Raw genomic sequence first — 27199 nt, forward strand, 5'->3', positions numbered from 1 at the left:
GCCCCCTTCCCGCCCCGGCGCAGCGCCGGACCCGCGGGTTCCCAGGCGCGCTGAGGTCAGAGGGAGGCGGCCTGTAGCCCAAGCGGAGCGCCTGCGCCGAGCGGGACGGTAGCGGAGCAGAGCCGGAGCGTGGTCCGAGCCGAGCGGAGCGCAACGCCAGCGCGCGGCGGAGACGCTGACCCCGCCCGGCCCCGCGCCGCCGCGGCAGGCCCGGCATGGAGGAGGAGTGCCGGGTGCTCTCCATTCAGAGCCACGTCGTCCGCGGCTACGTGGGCAACCGGGCGGCCACGTTCCCGCTGCAGGTACGCTTACGTAACCCGGCGGTGTCCCCGCGCCCGGCCGTGCGGGCCCGCGAAGGGGTGGCCGCAGCCGGGCCGCGTGACCTTGGCTGGGCAGCCCCAAGGGTCTGGAGCGCGGGGTGCCCAACGCGGGCTGGGGAGGCAGGCGCTTTGCGGGGGCGGGGCTTGGGGCAGGCACTTGGACCCTTGCGGGTGGGATAGGGCAGGGATGCGGGCCTTTGGTTAGATTGAAGCCCCCGGCGCGAGCGGTGCTCACCCACCGGCCCGACCCTGGGGACGAGAAAATGCGGCGTCGCGGCCGGAGACCCTGCGAAGGAGGGCGCTGGGTAGGCAGGTGTAGGCACTGCTCACCTGGTGGGCTCCCCATGCCGTCCCCGCCCCCTGTGGGTCAGGATGCTGGCCGAGAGGAGGAGGAGGAACCCCGCAGTGAGGCCCCGGGCGGCAAGGGTGGGCTCCATCCTGCGAGTGGCCGTGCCGGGGACGTGGTCCCGGGCAGGGGACGGGGCAGAGAAGGCCTACCTGCCGGTATTGGCTCTGGAAAAGAAGAGCCCAGCGGCCAGTTCGGGCCCGTGCAGGGTCTGGCTTTAGAAGCCGCTTGTTACATGTGTCGGCCTTTCCTTACTGGGGTGCCCGCGGGCTTCCTCCTGCCTCCCCTTCCTGTCCTCGGTCAGGGGCTCACCGTCTCTCTGGCTCGTCAGCCGGCACCTGCTGCTTCCTGTCGCAGCCCTGAGGGTACGGTTGGGCGTCCCTTGGAGGGGCAGGGGGAGGCCTGGGTGCAGTGGGGTGTCATGCTGGGGTGTCAGCATTGGGGTCCCTGGCACTCCCTTGCCCTGTGGGCTCAGGAGGACGCTGGGCGTCCGGGCAAGGTGGTGGCTCTCTTGGACCACTCACCTTTGGTCCATTGTCCCTGGGCCCCATCCCAGAGTAAGGAGCCGGTGTCGGGCCCCTGCTGTGTGTGCCAGGTCCCTGTTCTGGGCCCTCAAGGATGTGAAGGGCCACCCATTCACAATGGCCTGTGGGCTGTCGGCTGGCTGGGGGGACCCTGGGGAGGGTTGGAACCACCTCAGTAGAGATTGAGGGCCGACCCGAGGCAAGCAGGAGGAAGCAGTGGAATGAAGACTGAAGGTGGAAAGGTGCAGGGGTTCAAGTCCAAGGGACCTGCCCAGCTGCCACTGATCTGTGAGCACCTGTGGAGATCATGTGAGGTCCTTGGCCCTCCCGTTCTGACCAGTGGGGCTGCAGACCGCGGGGGCAATCAAGGTGCGCGCTTGCACCTGTCCGGAGGCCCCATCTCTTCTTGGTCACTGATTGCTTGGGCAGGGCCAGTGCGGTGGGACGATGCTGGGGGGAAAGCGCAGGGCCCCTGAAGCAGGGGCAGACGGGAAGGTGGAACCAGGCAGTTCCCCGGCAGATACCGGTGGCAACCGCCCCCCACTGGGAGGGAGCCTGGGGAGCCGCCCTTCCCAGAGGTGTGCAGAGGTGCGCAGGCCTCTGCTGGCTTCCCTGAGCCTCTGCCTCACCCTCCTCTCCACCCGCCTGCGGCCACTCCCTTCTTTCTCTTTCCCTGGGGGAAACTCTTTCTCTGCTCTCCTTGTTCCTGAATTTCCCAGCACTTAGCCTCAACTTCCACACCAAAATGCCCTTTTCCAGTTACTTGACGGGGTGCTCCCCCGGACCACCCACTTGGGGAAGCGTCTCTTAAGGACTGAACCTCGGTTCTTACCTGGGGTCTCCCCAGTGCCCAGCCTCCAGCATCTTTACCTGTGGGCTTGAGGGACATAGGTAGGAGGTTGTCATCTCCCTCCTGTCATCCCTGGGGTGGGGGTGACACCTCTGCCTCTGATTTAATCCATCCCTGCACTTCCTTCTGTCTACTTAAAGAAAAACACACAGCATGAGGCTTGTGAGTTTAAGGTTGTTTTCCCCCGCGGACTTACTGAGGATCTAGCCCGGGAGATGCCGCTCTGAAGAGGTTGGGGAGAAGCCAGTCGATGTGTGATGTCTCTTTAGCTGGGAAATACGTGCAGTCAAGCATACATCTTGGTAGAAGGTTACTGCTAATCAGGAAGAGCAGATATCGTAAGTTAATGATTTTAGTGCTTTTCTAAGTATAGGAAGATGCGGGAATTTGGCGTCATTGAAATTCTTTCTGAGATACGCATCTAAGTCTCTTAGGGCCTGTTTACCCAAAGCACAGAGTGCCTCCCAGGTTTTTTTTTTTTTTGCGGTACGCGGGCCTCTCACTGCTGTGGCCTCTCCCGTTGCGGAGCACAGGCTCCGGACATGCAGGCTCAGCGGCCACGGCTCACGGGCCCAGCCGCTCCACGGCACGTGGGATCTTCCCGGACCGGGGCACGAACCCGAGTCCCCTGCATTGGCAGGCGGACTCTCAACCGCTGAGCCACCAGGGAAGCCCTCCCAGGTTTTTTTTTTATTCTGAATTCTTCAGGTGGGCGACTGAAGTGGGTTAGACTTAGGCTTGTATCAGTTGAACCGGAAGTGAGCCCGGCTTTGTTCACACTCCCCTGGAGGCTTATGAGGCCCAGGAAGAGGGGCAGTTTTTAGCCCGTGACCTTGAAGAAGCTCCCTTCCGCCTTGAGTCCTGGTGCTTAGTTGCCTCATCTGTAGAACGGACACGACGCCCGCCTCACGTCATTTTGGGGCCAGGGAACATGGGGAGGGTGAACGTCTCTGGCAGATGCCTGGGAGGTGCTGGCTGCTGGATGAGGTGGTCCCAGTGCCCGAGGGTGCTTTTCGTACCCCTCACTGTGCAGAAAGACCAGACAGGAAGGTGGTAGGGCTGGTGGCAGCAAGCCTGCCTGGGGCATCTCGGGGAGGCCAGGACCCCCTCAGGACTGGATGTGGGCTAGGGTTCCTTACGCATGCCCTTTGCCCTCATTACCTCCTCCTCCTAATTACAGAAATAAGACGTAGCCTTGGAGGATGGAAAGAGCTGAGGAGAGGGAGAAAGTCAGAGAGGGTGGCCCTCAAAACATGTTCCGGTGGACATCCAGCCTCTAGATTTGTGAGACAGTAAACTTTACTTTGCGGCTTGAGCGCTAACACGGTCCCTGTGTGAGGTCCAGCTTGGGGCACACAGTTCAGCCCATAACAAGCACAATTTCCAGAGATTCCTTAGCTTGCTAACCACTTCGTGCCCCCTTACCTGGAGTCCAGATTTCTCCTGGGTCTTCCTCTTGCTTGGGCCCAGGCTGCGGAGCCCTTGTAAGTACTGCAGGACACTCCGTGGGGTCCCACGTAGGCATTTTCCTCCCCTCCCCATGTGTGAGCTGGATCAGGGAGAGGCAGGGAGATGGGTGGCGCTGGCCCGCAGACCCGGCTTGCACCCAGCAGCCTTAGCCCAGGATGGGCTGGGGGTCAGTGGAGCCTGGAAGTGGCCTCTCCCTGCACAATTCCAGCCAGCCGTCCCTTAACTCCCAGAGCTGTGTGACCGGGGAATATATCCTGAATACAGCTGGAGACTCCAAAGGCGTGGTTATCCGCAGAGCTGAGTATGGGACGAGAACTTGGAAATGGCAGGAGAAGGAGGGGTCTGGCTGGGCCCCACAGACGTGGGGAGATGGGAAGATGCACTTAGGGGGGCTGGAGAGGCTGCCTGGGGGGCTACCCTCTGCCCCTGGTGTTGGAGATCTGACTCGGGGACCGTCAGTGCCTCCTGAGACTTTCTAAGCCTCGTATGCACAGCGAGAACAGTCCTCTTGGCAATTAGACGGTGCCAGGCTCCCAGGACACTGCCCGGGTGTAGATGGTGAAAATCCAGCAGGTACACGAAGTAAGGCTTATGTATGCGTTTCCGGGGCAGCCTCAACAAAGTGCCACAAACTGGGGGCTTAAAACCACAGATTTCTTCTCCCGCAGCTCTAGGGGCCAGAAGCCTGAAATCAAGATGTTGGCGGGCCTGCATCCCCTCCAGAGGCTGGAGCGGAGGGTCCTTCCTGCCTCCTCCAGCTTCTGGGGGCTCCGGGCACTCCTTGGCTCGTGGCAGCATCACTCCAATCCCTGCCTCCTGTCACATGTCCCCCTCCTGTGTGTCTCTTATAAGGACCTCTGTCATTGGGTGTATCTGGGTCCACCCAGATAATCCAGGATGGTCTTATCTCGAGATGTTTAACTTAATTATGTCTTAAAGGACCGTATTTCCAATTTGGTATGTGCGTGAGTCCCCAGCCAACATGTATTTTAAGGGCCACAGTTCAATCCACTGTAGGTTAGAAGGAGCCTGTTCGGAGAACTTTAGAAGTGGCACAAATTGGAGGTTTAATTAAAGGCCCAGAAGTTGACACAACATCTAAAAACTGTCCTTTTTGGGAAGGATGGCACCGGCGGCATCAGGCTGCCTCTTCAGCTGTGGCTCCTGTGTCTCCCTCCCAGCCCTGTGGCCAGGTGCTTTTCCTGCCAGCAGCCGCTCTGCTGGGCGGACAAGCCCGTCTGAAGGTGTGCAGCCGGCTAGGTAGCTGGCTTCGGGCCGGCTCTGTGGTGCGCCCCTCCTTCTGAGGCTGTGTCTGGAGTTTGGCACTGCTGCTTTAGGCACGTGTGACCTCTGTGGTAGGGGTCACCAGAGGCTCACGGTGCCTCCTTGAAGGGCCATGCTGGGGGCAGGGACATTAAATTACGGAATTCTGTGGCCTTGAGATTCTGACTTGGGACCTTAGCTCAGAACCCATTTAAACACCACGTCGCCAAGATGGGAAGGCAAGACCACAGGCGGCCCCGGAAGATGGTTTAGGGGGACATCTCAGTTTGGGGCCTGCAGAAATCCACTTCATCCTCTGAGTTTCCTGGCCCCTCGGTACAGAAGCGGAACTGAGACGTCTAAGAGGGCTGGGTGGAGACTCTGTTTCTTTGTACAGGGACCCCAAAGCCAGGCCTGATGGCCAGAGGGCTGGCTCAGACACCCCGCAGGAAGAGGCAGGCTGGTGGCAGTGGGTGTGCTGAGAGGCCCCTGGCCTGGAACCCTGGATACAGGCCCCTCCCTTGCCTAGTGACATGGCCACAGGAGCTGAGCAGAGGTGGCCGGTCCTGGGGTGTTAGAAGCACATGTGCACGTGTGGATGACTCACCCAGCGTCTCCTAGAGGCTCGTGACTGGGTCCCAAGGAGACGCTTCAGACCATAAGGAGTTTATTTCAAGCCTCTCGCGTTGAAGAACCCTCTGAACCACAAGGTGGTCTTCTCCGGAGGTGTCTTGATTTGTGGTCAAAATATCTGGTCCTTTGGAAAGTCTTTACATTTTTTCCTTGGAATTCCTGGGATAAAAATGACCTTTGCAGCAGAACTGCATTTGGAAGACACTGGAAGAATGTCACCTGCCCTTTAAAAGACACAGTTTTTGCCTTCGCATTTTTCACGGTGACGCTTGCCTTGGCAAACAGTGCAAGGGAGCCGACGCCCCAAAGCGCACCTCCCTCTGGCCCCACTCCGGCCACCCAGCACTTCCCGGGGCGGGACGCACTGGGGCTGGAACCCTGTTCTGTGCTCTGCAGGCCACATGGATCTGCTTGCTCCCCTCTGGCCTGTGGAAGCCCCCATCTCATCCACAGTGTGTCCCAATCCTGGAACTTGGGTGTTGCTTCATTATTTCTCCAGCCTTTATTTTCCCAAGAAGGTCCCAGATTGCTTAATATCTTGATTTTCTGACTCGTAGTTTGGGACTGAGATTTCTGTAATTCTTCTCTGCCTCTCATGCAGAAAAGCACGAACTTGATTGTCTGTGGTGTGTGTGGGTGTAGCATGTACGTGTGCGTGCTCAGGTGTGGGTGTTTACGTGTGTGGACACCTCTGCAGTCGCGTTGTGTGGCATTGCTGTACGCTTGGTGGCACCCTGTGTTGTGCTGCAGTGACCGCCCCTCACAGGGACCTCTCTGGAAGCGTCTGCCAGCAGGTGGCTTCCGGGACTGCACACAGCAGGGACTGTTGGCTGTGGGGCTCAGGGGCTTGGATGTCCCCTGGTGCTCAGCCACTCGGAGCTTTTGAAATAAGATCACAGAGTGATCCGGAAGAGTGATGCCGAGGAGTAGAACAAATGGAGTTTCTCAAGAAGAAGGGAAGGAGGTGTCCGGCCACGGGCCTTGGGCTAGAATCGGACGGTCAGCCGCGGAGGGGCAGCTTCTCCCTCCCCTGCTGACCCAGAGCTGCTTTCCTGTCCCCCGTCTGATGCCAGTGCCACTGGGAACTTGGGGCGAAACCACTTCTTTTATTTGTAGTGCAGCCCAGCTGAACATGACCGGCTGGTGTGCAGGGCCTGGGAGCCGGGGCGGGTGCGCTGTGCTGGGAGCGGGGCTGGGGCTGGGGTGATGGGGTCCGGGGCTGTGATGCTGAGGTGACAGTGCCCGTGGGGCACAGGTGGCCTTGGGACTTAAGGCTGCTTCGGGGGACACAGGGCTGTTTCCAGTAGGAGTTCCCATTGGAGACGAGAGGTTGGGGCTTGAGCTGAGTGGTAGGGCTGACCAGGGATGGGTGGAGTGAGGGACGCCAGGCACCCAGCCCTGAGGCTAATCAGGCCGATCACAGGCATGGGGCTTTCTTGTGTCCCCTCTTTCCTAAAGCTGATTTCCTAGGAAAGTGACTAAAGGTCTTGCAAAACAAGCCACAGTGAGGGTTTCTGAAGATGGTGAAGTGACCCCGCTCGCTGCCCAGCACTGACCCTGGAGGAACCAGGGTGGTCTGAGCTTCCCCGCTCCTGCCGTCTGCGTGCTCTGCTGAGTTAACGACCGGGTCTCACTGTGTCCGCCTGGCTGTCAGCAGTGAGTTGATGACGCAGCAGCCGGGCGGGCAGCCAGGGAGCACATAACCCCCCCCCCCCCCAGGCCGCGGGATCAGAGCATGGCTCCCAGCCCCCCAGCACGTGTAGCTGCCCTTGGGGAGGGATGCTCTGCCCGCAGAGGTGGACAGGGGTCTGCGTGGGGCGAGAGGCGGGGGCCTCTGTGGACGGCGTCTTTGGCGTCCCTGCTCTTTGTGGCCGGACGCCTCTGGCGCATCTCGCCGCCCTCCCCCGCTGTCCCCAGGTGCGCCTGCGCATCAGTCGCTGGGGTCTCCCCTGCCCCGGGAGGGGGGTGGGAAGCTGGAACGTGGGGTTGCGGAGCAGCGCCTGACGCCGGGACCTCGCCCAAGTGCCTCGGTTTTGCCTGTGCATCTCGGTGGGCCTCCCGGCTCTGAGACCGCGTCCCCGGTGTTAGCTGTGCTCACGTGGTCACGTGCGGACCTGCACGAGCCCAGTGGGCAGCAGGCTGGCTGGGTGTGGTGCTTTTCGGCTGAGGCTCTAGTTCTTTCTGCTCTCGGAGCCTGAGGCCTGGCTTTGGCCCCCGGCCTGCATCCCGAGGCCCACGGGCCACAGATGGCGGGGAGTTCAAACTCCTAAAATCCCCGCAAGCCCAGGTGCTCCAGCAGAGGCAGAGAAGGCAAGGTTTCCAGCAGGGGCTTGGGGCCAAGAGACCTTTTTCTACACTGAGGAGAGGAGCTCACAGAGGCCAGAGGCGACAGAGCTTTTGGGGCTTCAGAAAGCGGCGTGGAATCCACAGGCAGTGGGACGTGCAGCCTGCGGTCTAGGCTTCATCCCATGGCAGCCCCAGAAGGTTGGGGGTCAGTGAGGTGCATCTGGGGCCCCGGGGCCAGGGGAATATGGCGGCACAGAGGCTCCCACGATGGGAGTGAGGACTTGAAACAGGCCCTCTTGGGCCATCTCCACAGAGAATTCCAGGAGCATCTGCCCCTGGCTGGCGCGGGGCTGGGGACGGTGGAGGAGGGGGATACACCGGAGGGGGGAAGGGGGGAGGGGAGAGGCCAGAGGGGGTGTTTCTCCTTATCTCCTGAGGCCTCACTTCCCCTCCCCTCTTTCTCTCTTTTCTTAAAATGAGCCTTGTTGCTGGTAAATGGTGAAAATAGCAGGGGTGGGGCAGGGCCAGTTTCCCCGGCGTGAGTAATTCCACCGGCCGACCACCAGCTGCCAAGCTGCGTGGGAAGACAGGCTTGTTGGTTCCCGAGCCTAGGATGCGGCCACAGCAGTGAGTGAGCCTTGCCGTGAAATGCAGTAACTAGTGGAGGAGTGTGTGCTGGGGTCGTCACAGACCTGCTGATGTAAATGTAACTGACATCAGCGTGGGCATTATGGCTGCACAGCTGCCTCGCTCCTCGAGGGCCTCCGAGTTCAGGGCCGGCAGCGCACGATGTCTTCTCCTTCAGAGCACGCTGACTGCCTCGTCCACCCCAGCCAGAGAACTCTGCTTTGCTGTTTGATAATTGAAGCGTAGTTGATTTACGAAGTTGTGATAACTGAAGCATAGTTGATCTACGATAGTGTGTTAGTTTCAGGTGTACAGCACAGGGACTCGGTTATACATATATATTTCAGATTATTTTCCATTATAGTCTATTATAAGATATAGGATATAATTACCTGTGTTATGCAGTAAATCCTTGTGGTTTCTCTGTTTTATATGTAGTGACGTGCTCCCATATTCCTAATTTATCCCTTCCCTGCCTTCCTTTCCCCTTCTCTAACCACACACGTGTTTCCTGTGTCCGTGAGTCTATTTCTGGTTTCGTATTATTTTTTAGTATCCACATATATGTGATATTGTCTAATATTTGTCTTTCTCTGTCTGATTTCACTTAGTATGATAATCTCTGGAGCCATCCCCATTGCTGCAAATGGCCACATTCATTCATTCTTTTTTATGTCTGAGTAATATTCCAGTGTGTGTGTGTGTGTGTGTGTGTGTGTGTGTGTGTGTGTGTGTGTACGCATAAATAAGCTCTAAGAGAACAAAAAACTTAACTTTGTTCAACTCTATTTCCCAAGACCTGGGAAAGTGCCCAGCACTGGGTAGGCTCCTAATAAATCTGAGTTAAGTAGAAGAATGAATGAGTGAATGAATGTATATACACACGCCACATCTTCTTAAACCAGTCGTCTCTTGATGGACACTTAGGTTGCTTCTGTTGACGAAAAATTAATCCGTCAATCTAAGAAAGAAATGGAAAATTTTATTCAAGCCAAATTTGAGGATTATAACCCAGGAAGAGCATCTCAGGAAGCTCTGAGAACTGTTAGGCCTGTTAGAAGTCAAGACACAGTTACATAAATTTTTGGAGACAGCTGGGCATCAAATGTCATGTTATTGACAGTTTACATAATCCATGTGACCCCTTACAAGATCAAGAAGGAATGTTATCTTTAAGGAATTGTCTTGTAGATGCTGGGAGAATGTTACTCTTTATGGCTGAGCAGGTATTTCTGCCGACGGGGAGGTTTGTAGATGCAGATATATGATACAAAGTGGGGGGAGAGAGGAGGCCAAAGGGCAGAGAACATTTTTTTATGTTTAAATTTTTCTTGTCTTGCCATAAAATAGGAATTTTATTTCATACTTCCATATCTTGGCTATTGTAAATAGTGCTGCTGTAAACATTGGGGTGCATGTATCTTTTCGGATTAGAGTTTTCGTCTATTCTGGCTTTATACCCAGGACTGGAATTGCTGGATCATATGGCAACTCTAGTTTTAGTTCTTTAAGGACCCTTCATACTGTTCTCCATAGTTACTGCACCAATATACATTCCCACCAACAGTGTAGGAGGGTTCCCTTTTCTCCACACCCTCTCCAGCATTTGTTATTTGTAGACTTTTTTTTTTTTTTTCCGTGCCGTACGAGGGCCTCTCACTGCTGCGGCCTCTCCCGTTGCGGAGCACAGGCTCCGGACACGCAGGCTCAGCGGCCATGGCTCACGGGCCCAGCCGCTCCGCGGCATGTGGGATCTTCCCGGACCGGGGCACGAACCCGTGTCCCCTGAATCGGCAGGCAGACTCTCAACCACTGTGCCACCAGGGAAGCCCATTTGTAGACTTTTTGATGATGGCCATTCTGACCCATGTGAGGTGGTACCTCGTTGTACTTTTGATTTGCATTTCTGTAATAATTTGCGATGTTGAGCATCTTTTCATGTGCTTGTTGGCCGTTTGTACGTTTTCTTTGGAGAAATGGCTATTTAGGTCTCCTGCTCATTTTTTGTTTGGCTTGTTTGGTTGTTGTTTTTTTTTTCCATTGAGCTGTGTGTGCTGTTTGTGTATTTTGGAAGTTAAGCCCTTGTTGGTCACATCGTTTGCAAATGTTTTTTCCCATTCTGTAGCTTGTCTTCTTGGTTTGTTGATGCTTTCCGTTGCTGTGCAAAAGCATTTAAGTTTGATTATGGCCCGTTCGTTTATTTTTGCTTTTATTTCTTTTGTCTCGGGAGAAGAGAACTCTGCTCCTAGGGGGTGCGTGTGAGTAGGCTGGACTCTCCTGGGGCTTCCACCCACACTCGATGGGGTTGTGCAAGGGTGAGCCAGGGGTAAGCTAAGAGGAAAGGAACGGGGAGTCTTCACAGTTGGTTGATTTCCTTTGCTGTTGTCACCGCTCTTGCTTAATAACTGTTTGCTCCTGCATTCTTTTGTTCCCTTAAGATTGTTAATCGCTGAGAGCTGTTCAGGGGCAAGCACTGTGACCAGGCTTAGGTCACACATGGCTTAGACCACAAGTGGCTTCTCTTGTGTCAAGAAAGCCATGCCTGGTCCTCTTCCTCCGGGGACCCCCCCCCCACCCTGTCTGTCTACGGTTGGGACTTAAAGCTGAGGGGTGAGGGATGTGTAGGGCTGTGTAGTGCGGGTGCTGGGAGCAATGGAAAGACCACAGCTGCTTCCGGGGGCCCCCCTTCTGCAGGTGAAGAGCGGTGCTGGGGTAGAGTGACCAGCAGGGGCAGGACCCTCCCCATCTCCCAGTCTCTTCCCCTCAGTGCTCAGTCGGGAGCCCCTGCCTGAGCAGGGATGTGATGTCCGGGGTCGCAGTCCCAGATCCCAGAGCTGAGTACGAAAGGTGTGGGGGGGGTGTTGAGCTGAAGACTAGGTTTTAACAGCAGGCACCTCTTTCTTCTGGGGTCCAGGGGCTCCCATGTTGGAGCCTGGCCCTGTGCCCTGTCTTCCTGCTGCGTCCCCCGGCCCTGCCCTCACACTAGCCTCTGATGTCAATTCATAAACTGCTGGTAGGTGAAATGGATGCCAGCCCAGGGGCTTAGCGCTATCGTTTAGAAGCAGAGAACAGTGGCTTCCAATGTGGCGGCTCTAAAGGATTAATTATCTGTGCATGCAGAAGCAGTGGAGCAGGCTATTTTGAAAGGATTTCCAGGATGTGTGTCATCGTTGCTTCAGATCTTGTTTCTTTGAAGTCGATTAGAATTTAGGGACCTGGAATACCGCGAGCTCTGTCTAGGAGGCCGTGAAATCTGGCAAGTAAAGTTGCAAAGTGCCAATTTTAAGTTTCTAGTTTAAGAAGACTTGATTTTTGCTTTATTACTTTAAGTCCTCATAATCATGGCTTGAAATTTTTAGAAAGACGTTGAAATACACGTCATAAGCGTGTAGCTCCATATGTGTTCACAAAGGGAGCGCGCCTGGGTAACCACCGCCCCCGTGGAGAGCTGGGGTGTGGTCCTCGTCTGCACCCAGGCCCCCCCCCAACACCCCGAGTCACTACCCTCACCGCCCGGAGAGACCCTATCCTGGTGGCCAGGGAGCTTTGCCTGTTTGCGATATTGAGGTGAGACCTGAAGGTTGGTTGGTGTTGTTCAGGTGAAGAGGGAGGGAGGGTTTGGGAAGTTAGTGGTGCACAGGAAGGCACGCACAGCCAGGGCACAGTGGCCGACGATGGGGCCCCTGGGGCAGCCACGGCCCAGGGTTTCCATGCTCTCTCCCCGACCTCCGTCTCTCCGAGAGGTTCTGCGGGTGGGGGCCCCGCTCTCACCTGCGTCCCCCCTCCGCAGGTGCTGAGATTCTCAGTTACCTGGGCTGTGCAGTGTCTGTTTCCAGAGTTGGTGGAATTGCTCACCTGCTGCGTCTCCTCCCTTTCTCTGTCCTTGAGGATCAGTTATAAAAGGGTCACTCGTTCTCATTTTTGTGGTTTCCAGGAGAGAGAGGGCCCGAAGGTCACGGTCCACGTCTCGCTGGGAGTCCCCGGTGGGCGGCATCTCCTCCTGCACCAGTGAGCTTAGCAGCTGGGCTCAGGGGCCGGCCCCACTTCCCACCCCGCAGGGCACTGTCTCCTGATTCCCCCGGTGGCTGCCGGCTTCCCCGGCTTGTGTGGCTCCTTTGGTGGGGTCTCTGGTGGCTCGTGTGGAAGTGAACTTCCCAGCTGAGACCCGGCTGGGGGTGGGGAGAGGACGGAGGGGACTGGGCACCGGGGCCAGGGTGTAGAGCGGGGCGCGCGTGAGACCGATGTGTGTGTCAAATGAGCGAATACTCATCAGGCCCTGCTCTGTGCCTCGTCCCAAAGAACAGGGTCGCAGCTTCCCTGGGGGGTAGGGCAGGAGCGCCGTAGAGGGGGGAGGGGCGCGTCCAGGAGAGGAGGAGGGACCCTTCCGGGCAGGTGCCAGGGTGGCTCAGCGCCAGCCCCTGGGGCACCGTGTGCGAGGCGGGGAGGGGCCGGCGGGGGTGGGAAATGGTGGGTCTCGTGGGAGGTTCCGAGAGGCCGCGCTGGTGGCCTGGGGTGGGGGGTAGGGGCGGGAGCAGACGCACCAGGAGGCAGAGGTGCCGGCCCACCGCCTGGTGGATGACGTGGCCTTCAGCTCAGCCCCCTCCCCAGAACCCGTGGGTGGGAAGACCCTCCCCCAGCGGTGGCGCCCACGAAGGCTCAGCTCCCGGCAGGCAGCGAATCCGGTGTCGGTCGGGGGTGGTGGCTCCAGAGGCGGGCTGGCCCTGAGCTTGTTTGGACTGAGTGTGGGAAGGCGGCCGTGGTCAGAGTCCACGCATGAGCCCCTTGCCTCCCCACGAAAGAAGGCCTGAGTTGGTCACCTGTGTTCTGCCTCTCGGGGGTGGCCACCTGGTGCCGCAGGACACGGCCGGGCCCTGGGTGCCGCTCACGCTGGGTGGACTTCTGGGTGTCCGGCCTCGCCCGGGTGGGTGGTGCCTCCCGGCTGTACCCTGAGCACAGGGCCCTGCACGGGGGTCTTGGTGCCGTGCTGGCCGCGTTCCTTGGGCAGCTGGGGTGGCTGGCCGTGTGGAGCGATGCAGTGGGTGCTCTGAGAGGCGGGGAGGGGACCACACTGCGGGGCCCTTGTCCCGGGTCTGCGCACGGCGATGGCGGTGAGGCCAGCCTGGAAGAGGCCGGTGGGGCCTGGCGGGGATCCTGGGCCCTGATGCCCACCACCTCTGAGGGCCGAGGGGGCCCACAGGGAATGTGACTTCTCCCACCGAGGGATCTGCCGTGTCCTGTACCTCAGTTCACCCGAAGGAACCAAGACCGAGTCAATGCAGAAAAATAGGAAAGTAGAGATACGCACGAGGAAAAACCGCTGTGGGACTTTGCGTGTCACGAGTGCACGCTGTCAGACTTGTGGAGACGTCCGGCCGTTTTAGGCACAACCTCTTGTCCCCGTCATTAAGCAGGGGGGCTTCCACTTCATAAACCTGACTTTAGCTCCGCGCTGGCTTTACCTTTTCTCCAGTCACCTGCTCTGACTGCTGGAAGTGAACTTTCTAGACCTTGTGTTCGGGCTCTCTCGGCACCAGAGCGCCACCCCTCCCCTCCCTTAACCGCCCTGCCCCCCGGCGCCTCTGGAGAGGCTGGTGGCCCAGGTGAGGGGGCCGAGCCCCGGCGGCCAGGTGACCTGAGCCGGGACCGCGTGAGGCTGGCCTTGTGGGGTGGGGTCCCTCTCTCGTCTGGGAGCGGGTCTGTGGCTGCGATCGCTTAGGAACTTTGGCTCCGGGCTGGGTACCTTCTTTCTCCCCGGCTGGCACGTGACGATGCAGGGGCTACAAGCCAGGCTCCCAGGGAGGGATTGGGAGCCCTTGGCCTTGCCCCCGCGTTGGGCTGGGGTCCGGAACACAGACGACCTCACTGCCCTGTGTCCTGACAGATGGATGCCTTGCTGGTCTCTGTGAGCACTTCCATTTGGTGGCATTTCCGGAAGTGATGTGCTGAGTTCCAGCGGGCAGGCAGTGGCCTCTGAGCCCTGGCTCTTCAGGGGTGCCTGCTCCCCGACATGTTTCCCGTCACCTCCACGCACGTCACCGGAAGTGCGGGTGCTGAGGCTGACCTGGGGAGACCTCCCCCGCTTCCTGTCCTCCACGTCTGGGACCCTCCAGCCAGCCCCAGGCTGGGTCAGGCACCTGCCGTGGGTCCCTGGAAGCCCACCAGCTCTCTTACACCCGCTCCTTCTCTGTCCGTCTTGCAGGTTTTGGGGTTTGAGGTCGACGCAGTGAACTCTGTCCAGTTTTCAAACCACACAGGTAAGGCGTCAGCCTCAGCGGTCCTCGCAGAGCTGAGTGTGGGCGTAGGACGCGGTCGCTCACCTTCCAGACGGGAAATGGAGCCGGGGGTGTGGTCCTGGACGAGGCTGCGCAGCACGTGCACACGGGGCTCAGGGGGCCTGGGTTTGCCGGCTGCGTGTTTAAATCAGTGTGGCTGCTTTGGAACTGGATGGCCTGGCGGGTGACGTGACCTCTCGGCCCCCCGCTTTCCTCCGTGAACCAAGGACGGTGATCCTCGTACCTGCTCTGGGCCCCCCAACCTGGGTGGCACTGTGGACTGGGTGGGGAGCAGATCCCAACTTTCTCGTGAAAGCCAGAGCTTCGGGGAGCTCGTGTGTGTGTCTCTTCATGCACGGGGACCCCAAGGATTTCTGTGCACAGAAAGCTGTGCGATCGCTGCCGCCTCCGGTTCGTGAGGGTCACAGCCCTTGGAAAGCCCCCAAGGTGTCAGGCGAGGGCCCCGGGCTCCCCACCCCCATGGCCTCAGAGACGCCCTGACCTGGGATCCCTGAGCTGGTGCTGGCAGGGGAACAAAGCCTCTCAGTTCTTGGAAACATTCCCACATCGCTTCTTTGAAATTACTCTGAACCCTGACGGAATCTCAGAGCACAGAAGGTCCCAGAAACTGCTGGCCGAGTGCCGACCAGATACGCGGAAGGGTGCTTCCCCTTGGCCCGATTCTTCCGGGTGGGGTTCTTGGAAGGGAGGGGGTGTCACAAGTCACCAGTTGAGGAGGAACAGCACACTGGGTTCAGATGAAAAGGCTACAGTTCCCACTAAGAGTCCTTTCCTGCCTTTGCTTTCAGAGTGCTGGGCACAGTGACATTTGGACATGTCCCCAAAAGTTGTCAACCCAGTGAACCCCTTCAGAGCTTACGGGTTTTCCTGGCTGGTTTAACTACCCTCTTTTTTTTTTTTTAAGTGAAAGAGCCAAGTTGGCTTAGACATTAGATGATGATGCCCGCCCCACCCCGCCGCCCCCCACCGTCCCCACCCCCCCGCCGCCCCGCTCCAGGGCAGCGCTGGGCTCTGAAGCAGCAGCCGGTGTTCTGTGGTTGTTCCTTTAGCAAGAGTTTCCTGTTACCCAAGAGCCGAGCCCTTGGACGAGCGGCTGGAAGAAACTGGACAGGGCTGGGGGTTGGTGGGTGGGGCAGGGCCAGCCTTCCAGGCACGTAGGGTTTGGGGCGTGACCTGCTGCCAGGCCTGGTGGTGACCCCCTGGGGGCGCAGGACCAGGTGCCTGCAGCAGACGTGCAGGGAGGAGCTGGGTCCCTCGGGGTCACCGGCTCGGCCTCTGCGGAGTTTGTTTTTTCATCTGTAAACTGTAAATTGGGTGGGTTGGACAGAGGACCGGAGTGCCCCTGTGTTTCAGAAGGGTCTCCTGAGTTTGGAGAGGAGAGGCTGGGTTGGTGCGGGGGCAGTAGAAGGAGTGGGCCCGAACCTTCTCATCATGTTAGGAAGCTGGCTCGCCGGGCGGGGGGCGACCCATGCTTGAGACCTGGCGGGGGCTGACTGCACATCACGGGCTGCACTGTGTCCCTTCAGTTCACGTGTCAGAGTCCTAACTCCCAGGACCTCAGATGTGATGAGGTCTTTAAAGAGGCAGTTAAAAGGTACATGGGGTCATTGGGGTGCCCCTGCTCCAACCTGATTGGTGCCCACGGAGGAGATTAGGACACAGACACATGCCCAGAGGGGCAACCACGTGGGGACGCAGGAGAAGCCCGCCGTGGGGCTCTCAGAGCAACCAGCCCTGCGACACCGTGATCCCGGACTCTGGCCTCCAGAACTGTGGGAGCCCCTGTGGTTCTTGGTCACAGCAGCCCTAGGACAAGAGAAGTACATGTGCTACGGAGTCAAACCGCACGGTGTTGGGAATTCGGGAATTGAGATCCTGCAAGCCACGCAGCGCAGCCAAAAAAAAAAAAGAAAAGAAGAAACCACCATGTCTGGAATGATGTTCGGAAAACCAAGGGGCAGGAAGGGCTGTTGCTCCTCCCGCCTGGGCCGGTGGGATTTTGTGGCAGCAACACCTGCGGGGACACAGCCAGAGGCTGCGAGCTCTTAGCAGACACCTGAGCCTTGGGGGACAGCCCTGCAAGAGATGGGTCACCTCGCCTTGGTGGACCCTCCTTGCCTCTGGCCCTCCCGACTGGTTAATGGGCGTCCACCAGAGGCCACGCCGTCCTGGAGAACTGCTGACAGGTGTTGTCGGGTGTTGGCCCCTCCGCGGCAGGAGAGCCCTCGCCCCACGGGCACAGAGGGCGCCGCAGCCCCTTCTCCAGGCCCACAGCCCAGCCGGTGCGGGACCTGCAGGACAACACCCGAGACGGCAGGGAGGGTCTGGGGCTGTGGCCGGGATCTGCTTCCCGTGGTCTGTACTCGACTTTGCTGTCATAGAAATCAGCCCTCCCCGAGGCTTTTACTCATGTGCTTAGGAACCCATCCGTTTGAGTGGTCCCTCTTGGCGTAAGGGCTGCCAGGATGGACTTGCCGTGGGCAGACTGCGGGGTGTCCCTGGTGGGGTGCGCCCGCCCCGAGGGACCTCGAGAGGGCCTCCTGCCTGCCCTGTGGGCGCTTCACCCGGGTGTCTGTCGGGTCAGGAACCCGGGCCACAGCCTCTTTCTGGTTCACATTCGGCTCTTGGTCAGGATTTGGCCCGAGACTTGGATCAGTTGCAGCTTATCTTGGATGGAGGTGGGGGTGCAAGGAGCCCCTACCTGCCAGGGTGCGCAGGTAACAGTCTTCAAGCAACTCAGCCTGGATGGGGGACGTGCACAGGAGAGGCTGGCAAAGCCAGGGACCGTGACACGATGGGGACGCTCCCGGGTGCCCTGCCAAGGACAGGGAGAAGTTTCGCAGCCCTGCGTCCTGTCTGTTGGTGCAGTGCAGGCTGCATGGGCGTCCTCAGGCGGCCTGCAGAGCTGGGCCGTCGCTGCACCGGGTGGGAGGCTGGACCCCGGACTCGGTAATAACAACCCCAGGACGTGTCGGAGCCAGATGCGCTTTCGGGGGGGCCCCACGCGTCAGGGCCTGCGTGTTCTGCTCTCCCCCCACCAGGCTACTCACACTGGAAGGGCCAAGTGCTGAACTCAGATGAGCTCCACGAGCTGTACGACGGGCTGAAGCTGAACGACGTGAACAAGTATGACTACGTGCTCACGGGTGAGGCCCAGGGGACGGGGTGCCGGGACCGGGGGGGTCCCTGCCTCCCTCGAGGAGGGATGGTCCTGCCATCAGGAACTCAGTGGGGCCCTAGTGACCGCATGACCTTGGGGGTCCTGGCTGTGCCACGTCTGCATACTGGGGTTTCCACGCTCATGGCGGGGGACAGGTGGGGTGTTGGGAAGGGGTCTGAGACAAAACCACCCAGATAAGCAACACGCTGACACCTGGTGTGTTGGTCTCACTTACAAGCCCACATGGTTGCATTTGTTTATATACGTGGTTACATAAACACGTATATGCTGATTCTGGAAAACGGAGAAGAGGAAGGAGAACGATCCTCGTACACCCGCGGCTTCTTCCTTTCCTGTAAAAGTTAACGTTTCTTTTGGGAAATGCCCGGTGTCCCCTGGTGCCTACGGTTGTGGGGGGCACCTGTCTTGGCCCCGGCTGCAGGGTCTGGGCACTGCCTGCCCTTCTCTGGGCAGATGGGCTTGATGGCGCCATTGCCGTGGTTGGGTGACGAGAGTTCTCTGTCCCTCCCGAAGGTTACACGCGAGACAAGTCCTTCCTGGCCATGGTGGTGGACATCGTGCGGGAGCTGAAGCAGCAGAACCCCAGGCTCGTGTACGGTAGGTGCTGGGAGCCCCAGGAGCGGGCGGCTCAGCCTCCTTCCTTCTGGGCTCCCCGTCTTCACGTTCTGCCCCTCCCAGCACACGGGCTCTGTCTGGGGACGAGAGCCTCACAGGCGACCTCACGGTGAACCTGGCATCTGTCTGGGGCGGGTGAGAGAAGCCGGTGGCCACACAGGGCTGTGATCAGTGTCAGGGTGGGGTGTGTGACCACCCGGTCCCTGGGTGGGGTGAGGGACTCCCCAGGTGGGGCCCGGACAGCAAAATGCAAAATGCCAGGTAAGGAGGTAAATGAGGACGGGAGGCCGTGCTTTTCCCATTTTAGTTGCGCGTGTGAAGCTTAACAACAAGTCAGATGTGGGACGCGCCTCTCAGCGCCGCCGCTTTAGCTGACAAGATGCCCTTTGTCTCCCGCAGTGTGCGACCCTGTGATGGGAGACAAGTGGAACGGAGAAGGCTCCATGGTTAGTGCTTCCCCGCGTTGGGGTGCGGGCCGTGGGGCTGTTGGCGGCACTCTGAAAGCGTCTGCCTGGGCGAGACACTGCTCTCGGGCCAGAGACACGTCCTTGTCCCTTGTCGGGGAGGAGGGGCCGGGGCTGGCAGAAGAGGTTTCCACGAAGGGCCCCAGAGGAGGTATTTCAGGGCCGTGCATCCCTGTTGCGGCTCGAGCAGCCGCAGATGATTTGCAGAAGAACGAACGTGCCTGTTTTCTAATCGAATTTCAGGTGTGGACACTGAGCTTTGAATTTCCTCTAATTGCCACGTGTCACAGAATATACTGTTTTTCTTTGGACTTCCCCCCAACCATTTAAAAACATAAAAGGCACCCTCAGCCCACCAGCCGCACACCAACAGACTGTGGGCCTGGGTTCCCGGCGCTGACGCGGGTTGAGCGGGCGGTGTCGTCACACGGATACGGTGGAAAGTCACTAGTGGGGACCTGACCCGGATCGTCAGGGTGGATCGTCAGGGCTGGCTGCCCCAGCCCTGCCTCGGGACCCCTTGGAGCCTTGGGGTCCCCACAGCACGAGCCGCCCTGGCCTCCCTCCCTCACCCCTCACACGTCAGCCTGTTCCTGTCTTTTTCCCGCAGTACGTCCCTGAGGACCTCCTTCCAGTTTACAGAGAGAAGGTCGTGCCGGTTGCAGACATCATCACCCCCAACCAGTTTGAGGCTGAGTAAGTCATTTGAGTCGGCTGGAGCCGTCAGACCCACCCCCCATCCCCGTGGGGAGAGTGACAGGGACCCTGCTGGAGAGTCCCAGTCTGCGGGGCAGGGAGCTGCCAGCCCACCTGAGCGCCAGGGCGGGCACTGGTCGTCAGCAGCAGTGGGCAGTCGTTTCCCCCCGACTCCCTGTGGTCATGCTGGTCCCCGAGCAGCGAGAGCCTCTGGGGACAGAAGTGGGCAGAGGCGCTGTGGCAAAGCCGGGGGTGCACGTGGCTGACGCGGGCGATGGGACGGGGAGCCCACGCCAGCTGATGCGGGCCACCGCCCCGGAGCTCTGAAACCCACATCCCAAATCTCTGCACGAGGTTTAAAGGACCATGCCGGCCCCGCTGCCCAGCGCCATGTTTCCAGGGGCCTTTCTTGGATGCCCGGCCCCCCCGATGGACAGGAGAGCTGGGCACTCAGGGGGTCGAGGAGTGGCTCCTGGGGCCTTGGGGCGTGAGCACTGCAGTGGGTGTGTCCCCATCGCGTTCGGCTCTGTTAGGCCAGCAGCGATATCCCCTCTGGCCCCGAGGCCGCCCTATAAAGTAGGGATGGGAGCCTGGGGTTCCCTCACCCGGGCCTGTCAGTGCTGGGGTATGGCGGCTCACCCCGAGGTCCCTGATGGTTGGCATCTCAGGAACGTAGTGCACTGAGATTTGCAGCTGTTTGCGAGGACGCTGGCTGCCCTCAGTGGCACCGTGTGCTGTGACCGTGCACGGCCGTCCTTCCCCGTTGTTATGTGTAAACGTTAACCACGGTCTGGAACTTCAACCCGCTCCCATGATGTGAGTCCCTTTTTACTTTTTAAATTTATTTTTATTTATTTTATTATTTATTTGGTTACGCCGGGTGTTGGTTGCGGCACCCATGTGGGATCTGGTTCCCTGATCAGGGATCGAACCCGGGCCCCCTGCGTTGGGAGTGCGGAGTCTTACCCACTGTGCCACCAGGGAAGTCCCGTGAGTCCCCTTTCAAACTGACTCTTGACTGGTCCCCAGACACGGTGGCCGCCTGGTCCGCGACGGCGGGCAGGTGCCAGCCAGTTCCCTGTGGGGCAGGAGGGGTCACCAGTGCACCGTAGGTAGCCCTGGGGCTCTTCCAGGCGATGGCTCAGCTGTGCTTGTCTGCCTCCCAGGTTGCTGAGCGGGAGAAAGATCCACAGCGAGGAAGAAGCCTTAGCGGTAAGGAGGCCTTCCTGTACCTGGCGTGGGACAGGTAGCCCGGCTCACGGTGGGAAGGGACAGCCGCACGGCCTCCGGCAGAGGAGACGGGCACCTGTGTGGCCAGCGTTGGCTTCCCATCAGCCAGCCACCCGAGGCCCGGGGAACCTTTGCAAGTTCCATTTCGGCCCCTTGGTTGGTCACCTGCAGCCTAGTGCCTGCTGGGTCTGGGTTCGCCCGCTGCCCGTCCCAGCTGTCTCTGGATGAGCGTCCGGGGCCGTCGCAAAGCGCCGCAGACGGGGTGGCTGAGCGGCAGGGCTTTGCTCTCATAGTTTCGGAGGCCAGGAGCCCAGGCTGGCCGGCTGGCCCGTGTTGTCAGCAGCCTGTAGGGAGAGTCCTTTCCTGCCCCAGCCTCTGGAGGCGGCTGGCAGTCCTCGGTGTTCCCAGGCTTGTGGGCACATCACCCCGGGCTCTGTGTGTGTATGCGGGGTGTGTCTGCATGCACGTGTGAGAGCACATGTGGGGTGTGTGCGTGTACGTGCGTGTGTGTGAATGGGAGGATTCCTTGCACGTAGTGGACCCCTATCTTTGGGGGCTGGCTGGGCATTTCTGGAGTCCACAAGGCAGGATTCCAAAAGGGAAGGGCGGGCTGGGCCTCTCAGGCAGGAGCTGACACCGCAGCCCTGGGCGAGATTTCTTCAAAGCTCTTTTCAACCTTCCCTCGGTACTTGCCGAGGGTCCATAGGTCTATTGCTGGGATTTATCCTCAGGTGGGGTCTGCCACCCCTGCGCTGCATGCCCAGAGCGCCAGGGGCTGCCAGGGCCTCACACCTTCCGCGTCTGGGCCTCTTCAGAGGCCGAGCTCACTTCACGGTCCAGGAAACACACACTTGGAGGAGCCAGGTCCCTGGGTCAGAGCTGGCGGCGGCCAGTCGTGGTCACCCCTGGGCCCGTGGGGCTGTGTGTCTGTTTCCCCGATAGGCAGAGGGCTCACTGGGGCAGGAGAGCAGGCTGGGAGGACCCCCCTTCCCTGCTCTGAGGGCCTTGTTCTGAGCTGGCACAGCGGTTGGGGGGGTCTCAGAGCCAGGTGACCCTGGGGCAGGAAAGAAGCAGGGCCGTGGGCACAGTGACCCCATCTCTAACGCACCTGGCCAGCTTGGGAACCAGAGGAAACTCACGGTACCCAGTGCAGGGTGGGTGCTGGGCTGGTGTCACACCTCGTGTGTGCGTGTGGTGGAGGGGGTGTGTGTGCTTGCACTTGGGGCACGTGGCGTGTGGGAGTACACATACGTGCATCTGTGTGCTGGGGGAATATGCGTGCATGCAGTGTGTGCGTGTGTGTGTGCACACGTGTGTGTGCGTGTGGCCGGGGACAGCCTGTGCTCGCAGGGCATGTGTGTGCACACGTGTGTGCGTGTGGCTGGGGACAGCCTGTGCTCGCAGGGCGTGTTCACAGGCACTTCTCTGAGGCTTTTGCACAAGGAAAACGGGACCACCTACAGCTGTTTAAAAAAAAAGCCACCCAAAGTGACGTCTGTTCCTCATTACCCGGTGACCCTCTGGCCGGTTACCTCCCCAGCCCGCAGGCCCCGGGCCAATGAGGGGAGGGTTAGTGGTGGCATAGCCTCCTGCCTGATACGAGGCCTCCCACCTCCCACCCCTCCTGAGCCCCAGTTCACTCCAGTGAGCATTTTGCCCCGGCGTGCTGCTGGGGAGGGGGCGGTAGACGTTTGTTGAATGGATAAAGGAGTGCATAGTTTCCCAGGATGGACAGCGTGGAAGCGCTCATCGCTTAATGGTTGCCGGGCACGGCTCCTGCCGCCCCGGAGCCCAGGCAAGAGAAGATGGTGGCCTGGCTGGTTGGTTCCTTCCTCCAGGGTTCGGGCACAGACGGGGTGCAGGTTGGGACCGATAGACATGCACCCTTGGACTTGAGGCTGGAGGGAACTGGGACGGCTGGGACCTGGCAGAGCTGTCACTGCTGGGCAGGGGCGGGGCCCACGGCGTGGCCCCTGTTAGCTGTCTCTGTCCCATCCAGGCAGATTGTAAGAAGCTGAGGGGCCGTGGGAGACGGGGTGAGGGCCGCCAGGGCCCCGACTCGGGTGGCCACGGAGCGGCTGATGCACTCCCCGTGTCCGGCAGGTGATGGATGTGCTGCACTCGATGGGCCCCGACACAGTGGTCATCACCAGCTCGGACCTGCTGTCCGCGAGGGGCAGCAGCTACTTGATCGCGCTGGGCAGCCAGAGGACTCGTAAGTCCCCGCCCGGCACTGGGCTCCCTCCCGCCTTCCTGCCGCGTCCCTCGAGGCTTCCGAGGTTTGGGTTCAGTGGAAAGAAAATCGAGCCTGACTCGGCAGGTGGCCAATCTCCCCAACTCCCGACAGCTCCAAGAAAGATCAGACTGAAAATAGAGCCAGGAGAGGTTTCCGTGAATCGGGGTGCAGGGAGCGTGGGGTGCTGACTGCTCCCCCCGCGGTTACCACACAGGTGTCTGTGACCGTGCTGGCGGCACACAGATGACATCCCCTCTTACGGGCTTGGGGGTCACGTGGACCAGCCCAGCTGGAGCCCGGCTCCCGGGGAACCAGGTGTCCCCAGGCCTGCCTCCCCCCATGCCCCCCACCTCAGAGCTGATGCCGACATCGCTGGGAGGACCGTTCGCGCTCTGCTGTGTCAGTCGCTCACTTACGCTGATGCCGCAGTGTAAAATGGCACAGGAGGCTGGGGTCCCACCAGCTGCCCCGAGCCGTGCCCGGTGTAGCTGTCACCACCCCCTCTGTGTCTGTGCAAAAGGACACTTACACACCCAGATACACTCACAGATGCCCAGTGTGCATCCACACACGCGCCCACGCACGCACCCCGACCTCAGTGAGTGAGCACGGTCCCTCCAGCTCTACCCCCACCCCCATGGCTCCCATCATACATCATCGCATGTTCCGGCCCCTTGTCTTCAGGCTGCATGGTGTCCCCCAGGCCGCCCTGACCCTGTGGCCCTCCGGGGCTCCAGTCTCTCACTTTCTCACTTGGGACGGGCAGCCACTGGGAGGCATGGGGGATCCCTGCAGGCTGGGCCCCCTGACGCTGTGCAGGGGAGGGCAAGCCGGTTCCCGGGCCGCGAGGCCTCTGCCGGCTGAGGGTCTGGGGGCCCAGCTGCCGGACGCTTCCCCCCAGGGACCCCCGACGGCTCCGTGGTGACACAGCGCATCCGCATGGAGATGCGCAAGGTGGACGCAGTCTTCGTGGGCACCGGGGACCTCTTTGCCGCCATGCTGTTGGCGTGGACGCACAGGCACCCGAACAACCTCAAGGTCAGTGGGGCGCAGACGGGAGGATGTGTCAAGAGCTGGAGTCCGCCGGGCCCGGGCCTGGAGGGTCCTGAGCCAGAGGAAAAGGGAGGGCTTCACTGAGGATGCCAGGGGAGCGGTAGCCTCAGCAGCTCGGGGTCTAGACGCGTCACGCAGGAGGGAAACCCAGTGACAGCTCGTCCTAAGATACAGCCGCTGCAGTCAGACTTGCTGGAGCACCCCTCTCTTCCTGGGGATTGTCCCCCATGCCCCCGCTTTGTGTGTGAATGTCCACGGTGCCCTCGCGTGCTCAGGCGCACCCATGCCCTTTGACCTCCTTCTGGGCAGCCGTCCTTCCCCCGGGGGGCAGGCTCACAGCCTCCCCAGCAGTCAGTTCCATGTTGTGAAATGCACGGCTGGGATGGGGCCCTTCCCCTCACCTACGGGCTCAGGGGCGAGCGCTGAAATGCTGTGGTTTCCCCACCCCGCTTCCCTCGAGGGCGGAGGGTGAGCACGGACCTGCTTCACGGCCAGCTGGTGCCCAGAGGAGGCCTCGCTGGTCGCCCTCAGCCAACCCCAGGTTCAGTTCTGCCCTGGGTCCCAGCGTTGGGGAGGGAGTCCACTTGCCTCCCCAGCACCTGAGAAGCCCTGAGTTTTTAACTTTGAGAGGCCAGCAAGCAATGACTTTGGCCAGCTCTGGGGCAGGAGCTCTTTCCCGTGTAGATCCTTTATAACTGATTCCTTCCAGAAATGCTTATTAAGCACCTACTACATGCCAGGCAGTATTGACAGAGCTGCCTGTGGTCCGTCTAGTACACAGGCCTCTCTGCTCAGCTCTCCTGGGATCTTTGCAGCGACTGCTCCGTGACGGGGGGAGCGTGTGATTGTGGATCCCCAGTGCCTTGTCAGTGGACAGTCCCATGCAGGCGGCCTGGGGGCGGGGGGCTCAGTGTACTCTCCTCCCTGCAGGTGGCCTGTGAGAAGACCGTGTCGGCCATGCACCATGTCCTGCAGCGGACCATCAAGTGTGCACGAGGTACCGCCTCACGGGCTGGCAGGGGTGCAGTGCTGCATTGTGAACAGGGCTGTGGCTCCCGCCATCTCCCTGGCGCTGGCCTTTAGGGCTGGGGCAGGGGGCAGCGTTGTGGAGCTCCCTGCTGAGACGGGAACTCAGGGGTGATCCAGAGCATCGGGGGCTCTCACAAGGGCGAGGGAAGGACGAGACAGATCCGGGGTAACTTCCGCTGGCTCTGTTCCCATCATTAATGCTCTGCCTGTTCTGCAGCCAGGGCTGGGGAAGGACTGAAGCCCAGCCCGGCCCAGCTGGAGCTGAGGATGGTCCAGAGCAAGAAGGACATCGAGAACCCGGAGATCGTCGTCCAAGCCACGGTGCTGTGAGGGCCGCGCGAACCCGCCTCCTTAACGCCCAGCGTTAGGTGTCTCTGTTTCCGTCCTTGTGAAAAATGTAATGTCTGCCTTAGAGCTGTGACCGAAACTTGATGTTTTTTTCTTCGTTCATGAGTGTCCAGCATCCACTGATCTTCGTTGTGAAAATGTGCTGGTCGTGGTTTTTTAAAATAACAGAGCGATCACAGAAATTTATAATTCGGGACCCCAGCTCCCCTCCCACAAGGCTCCTGGAAAGCCAGCTCCGTGTTCACGTCTCGAGGGCGTCCTCCCCAGGCTGGCTTGGGGTACATGGTGTACCCCCATCCTTCGTGCAAGACCCAGGGAGGCCCCTGTGTCTGCATCTCTGAGAGCGAGTCGGGGCTTAGTGTCCATGTCCAGAAAAATGATGCCAAATGTCTTTATTCTGGGTCCGACCGCACCTTCTGTGTTCCTGCTTCAGGACTTTTTGCCTCTTACTTTGCTGCAGGGTAGGCCCCTGGGGGTTTCAGATTCTCCCCTTCTGTTCACGGTGTGGACGGGCTCCCGCAGCTCACATGCACAGACGCTGCACAGTCACTTTGGCGGGGACCTTCCCAGGACCCCGAAAACCTGCCCGTCTCGCGCGTGTCGGGGGACTGCCTTGTAACTCGGAGCGTCTCTAGGGACCGCCTGGGCGACAGGACAGAAGCTGGTACGCGGCCGAGCGCGCCTGTGGGGAGATCCCTGTGTCGGGCTCCTTTTGGAGAAGTCACCCAGTTTAGGGCAGAACGGGTCAGGTGCTGTGTGTCTGCCACCTACAGCTGGTGACAACCGTGTCGTGTCACCGTGTCAGTGTGCAGGTACAGAGGGCAGGAGTGGGCTCCTGCCCCACCCCCCGTTGGTGTGCTCAACCCCACCGGCCAGTTATCTGACCCCCCTCCCCCATTCCCCCCGCAGCCCCGCAGTCCCGCGTCCTGTGCCAGCCAGGTGCCCGGAAGCGAGAGGCTTCCCGGGGCCCCCGCAGCTCCGCCCCTCCCCACAGCGGGCAGAGGCAGAGCTTCACGGCAGCGGCTGTCAGACACCTCGGGCTGGGGCAGCGCCGGCCGTGGCGCAGGCCCTGTCACCAGTCCAGCCGGCCGCTGCGGGGGTGACCTCCCTGGCCCCACGTTACCCAGAATTTTGAGGACCCCCAGGCATGGATGCAGGCGGGGTTGCCCATCCTCAGCATCCGCCCCGACTCTGGGGGCTGCAGAGGTTTGCATCTCTCAGGAGCCCACAGTCTGGAGGGGAGCAGGGAGGCTGCAGGATGTTGGGGCCTGGGGAAGCAGGCTCTCCTAGGGCAGCCCTTGTCCCTGACCCCCAGCCTCGCCCCACAGGCAGGCCCTCTCCTGGAGCCTGCACCCTCGTCCGGCTGTGCCCACGTCTCTAGGACTCTCGCCGCCTCGGTACCGCTTTCTGCCCTTTGTTGGAAATGCCCCCGGACGAAGGCTGGCCAGTCTCCACTGGACTCTCTGTACCCCCTTCTTTTCTTTCTTCCCCACTCTGCTCACATTCCAAATGTCGTCACTCTCAGGCGTTAGTGCCTGCGCGCAGGGTGGGGGGGCCTCAGCTCCCCTCAGCGGCCGGTGGGTCAGGGCATCTGTGTCCCTGTCATGTTTCCTGGTCCCTGCAGGGCCCGCTGGCCCAGGAGGAAGGGGAAGCCTGTGGCCTGGTGGGGGACAGCCCCCCAGCAGGGCAGCCCAGGGACCAGCCATAGTCCCCCAGGGTCCTGGGCCTCTGCAGA

At 60.1% G+C, this 27199-nt stretch overlaps 1 protein-coding gene across 1 annotated transcript; it reads left to right on the plus strand.

The window, feature by feature from the left end:
• The first annotated feature begins 27 nt into the window (after positions 1–27).
• On the plus strand, positions 28–25835 carry PDXK (pyridoxal kinase). Its single transcript, XM_065877040.1, has 11 exons — positions 28–302; positions 14519–14573; positions 17654–17758; positions 18307–18390; positions 18808–18854; positions 19483–19568; positions 20735–20780; positions 22902–23013; positions 23936–24072; positions 25018–25084; positions 25334–25835. Exons 1-11 carry the CDS (start codon positions 216–218, stop codon positions 25444–25446), a joined length of 939 nt encoding a protein of 312 aa, XP_065733112.1. The 5' UTR covers positions 28–215; the 3' UTR covers positions 25447–25835.
• The last annotated feature ends 1364 nt before the right edge of the window (positions 25836–27199 follow it).

Source organism: Phocoena phocoena, chromosome 4, assembly GCF_963924675.1.
Source record: "Phocoena phocoena chromosome 4, mPhoPho1.1, whole genome shotgun sequence".
NCBI lineage: Eukaryota > Metazoa > Chordata > Mammalia > Artiodactyla > Phocoenidae > Phocoena > Phocoena phocoena.

What these genes read in the sequence shown, in the direction of transcription:
- PDXK (XM_065877040.1), top strand. Translation starts at nt 216, where the DNA reads ATGGAGGAGGAGTGCCGGGTGCTCTCCATTCAGAGCCACGTCGTCCGC. An exon ending in GTATGACTACGTGCTCACGG is followed by an intron (nt 17,759 to 18,306) that starts GTGAGGCCCAGG and finishes TCCCTCCCGAAG; the next exon opens with GTTACACGCGAGACAAGTCC. An exon ending in GGAACGGAGAAGGCTCCATG is followed by an intron (nt 18,855 to 19,482) that starts GTTAGTGCTTCC and finishes TTTTTCCCGCAG; the next exon opens with TACGTCCCTGAGGACCTCCT.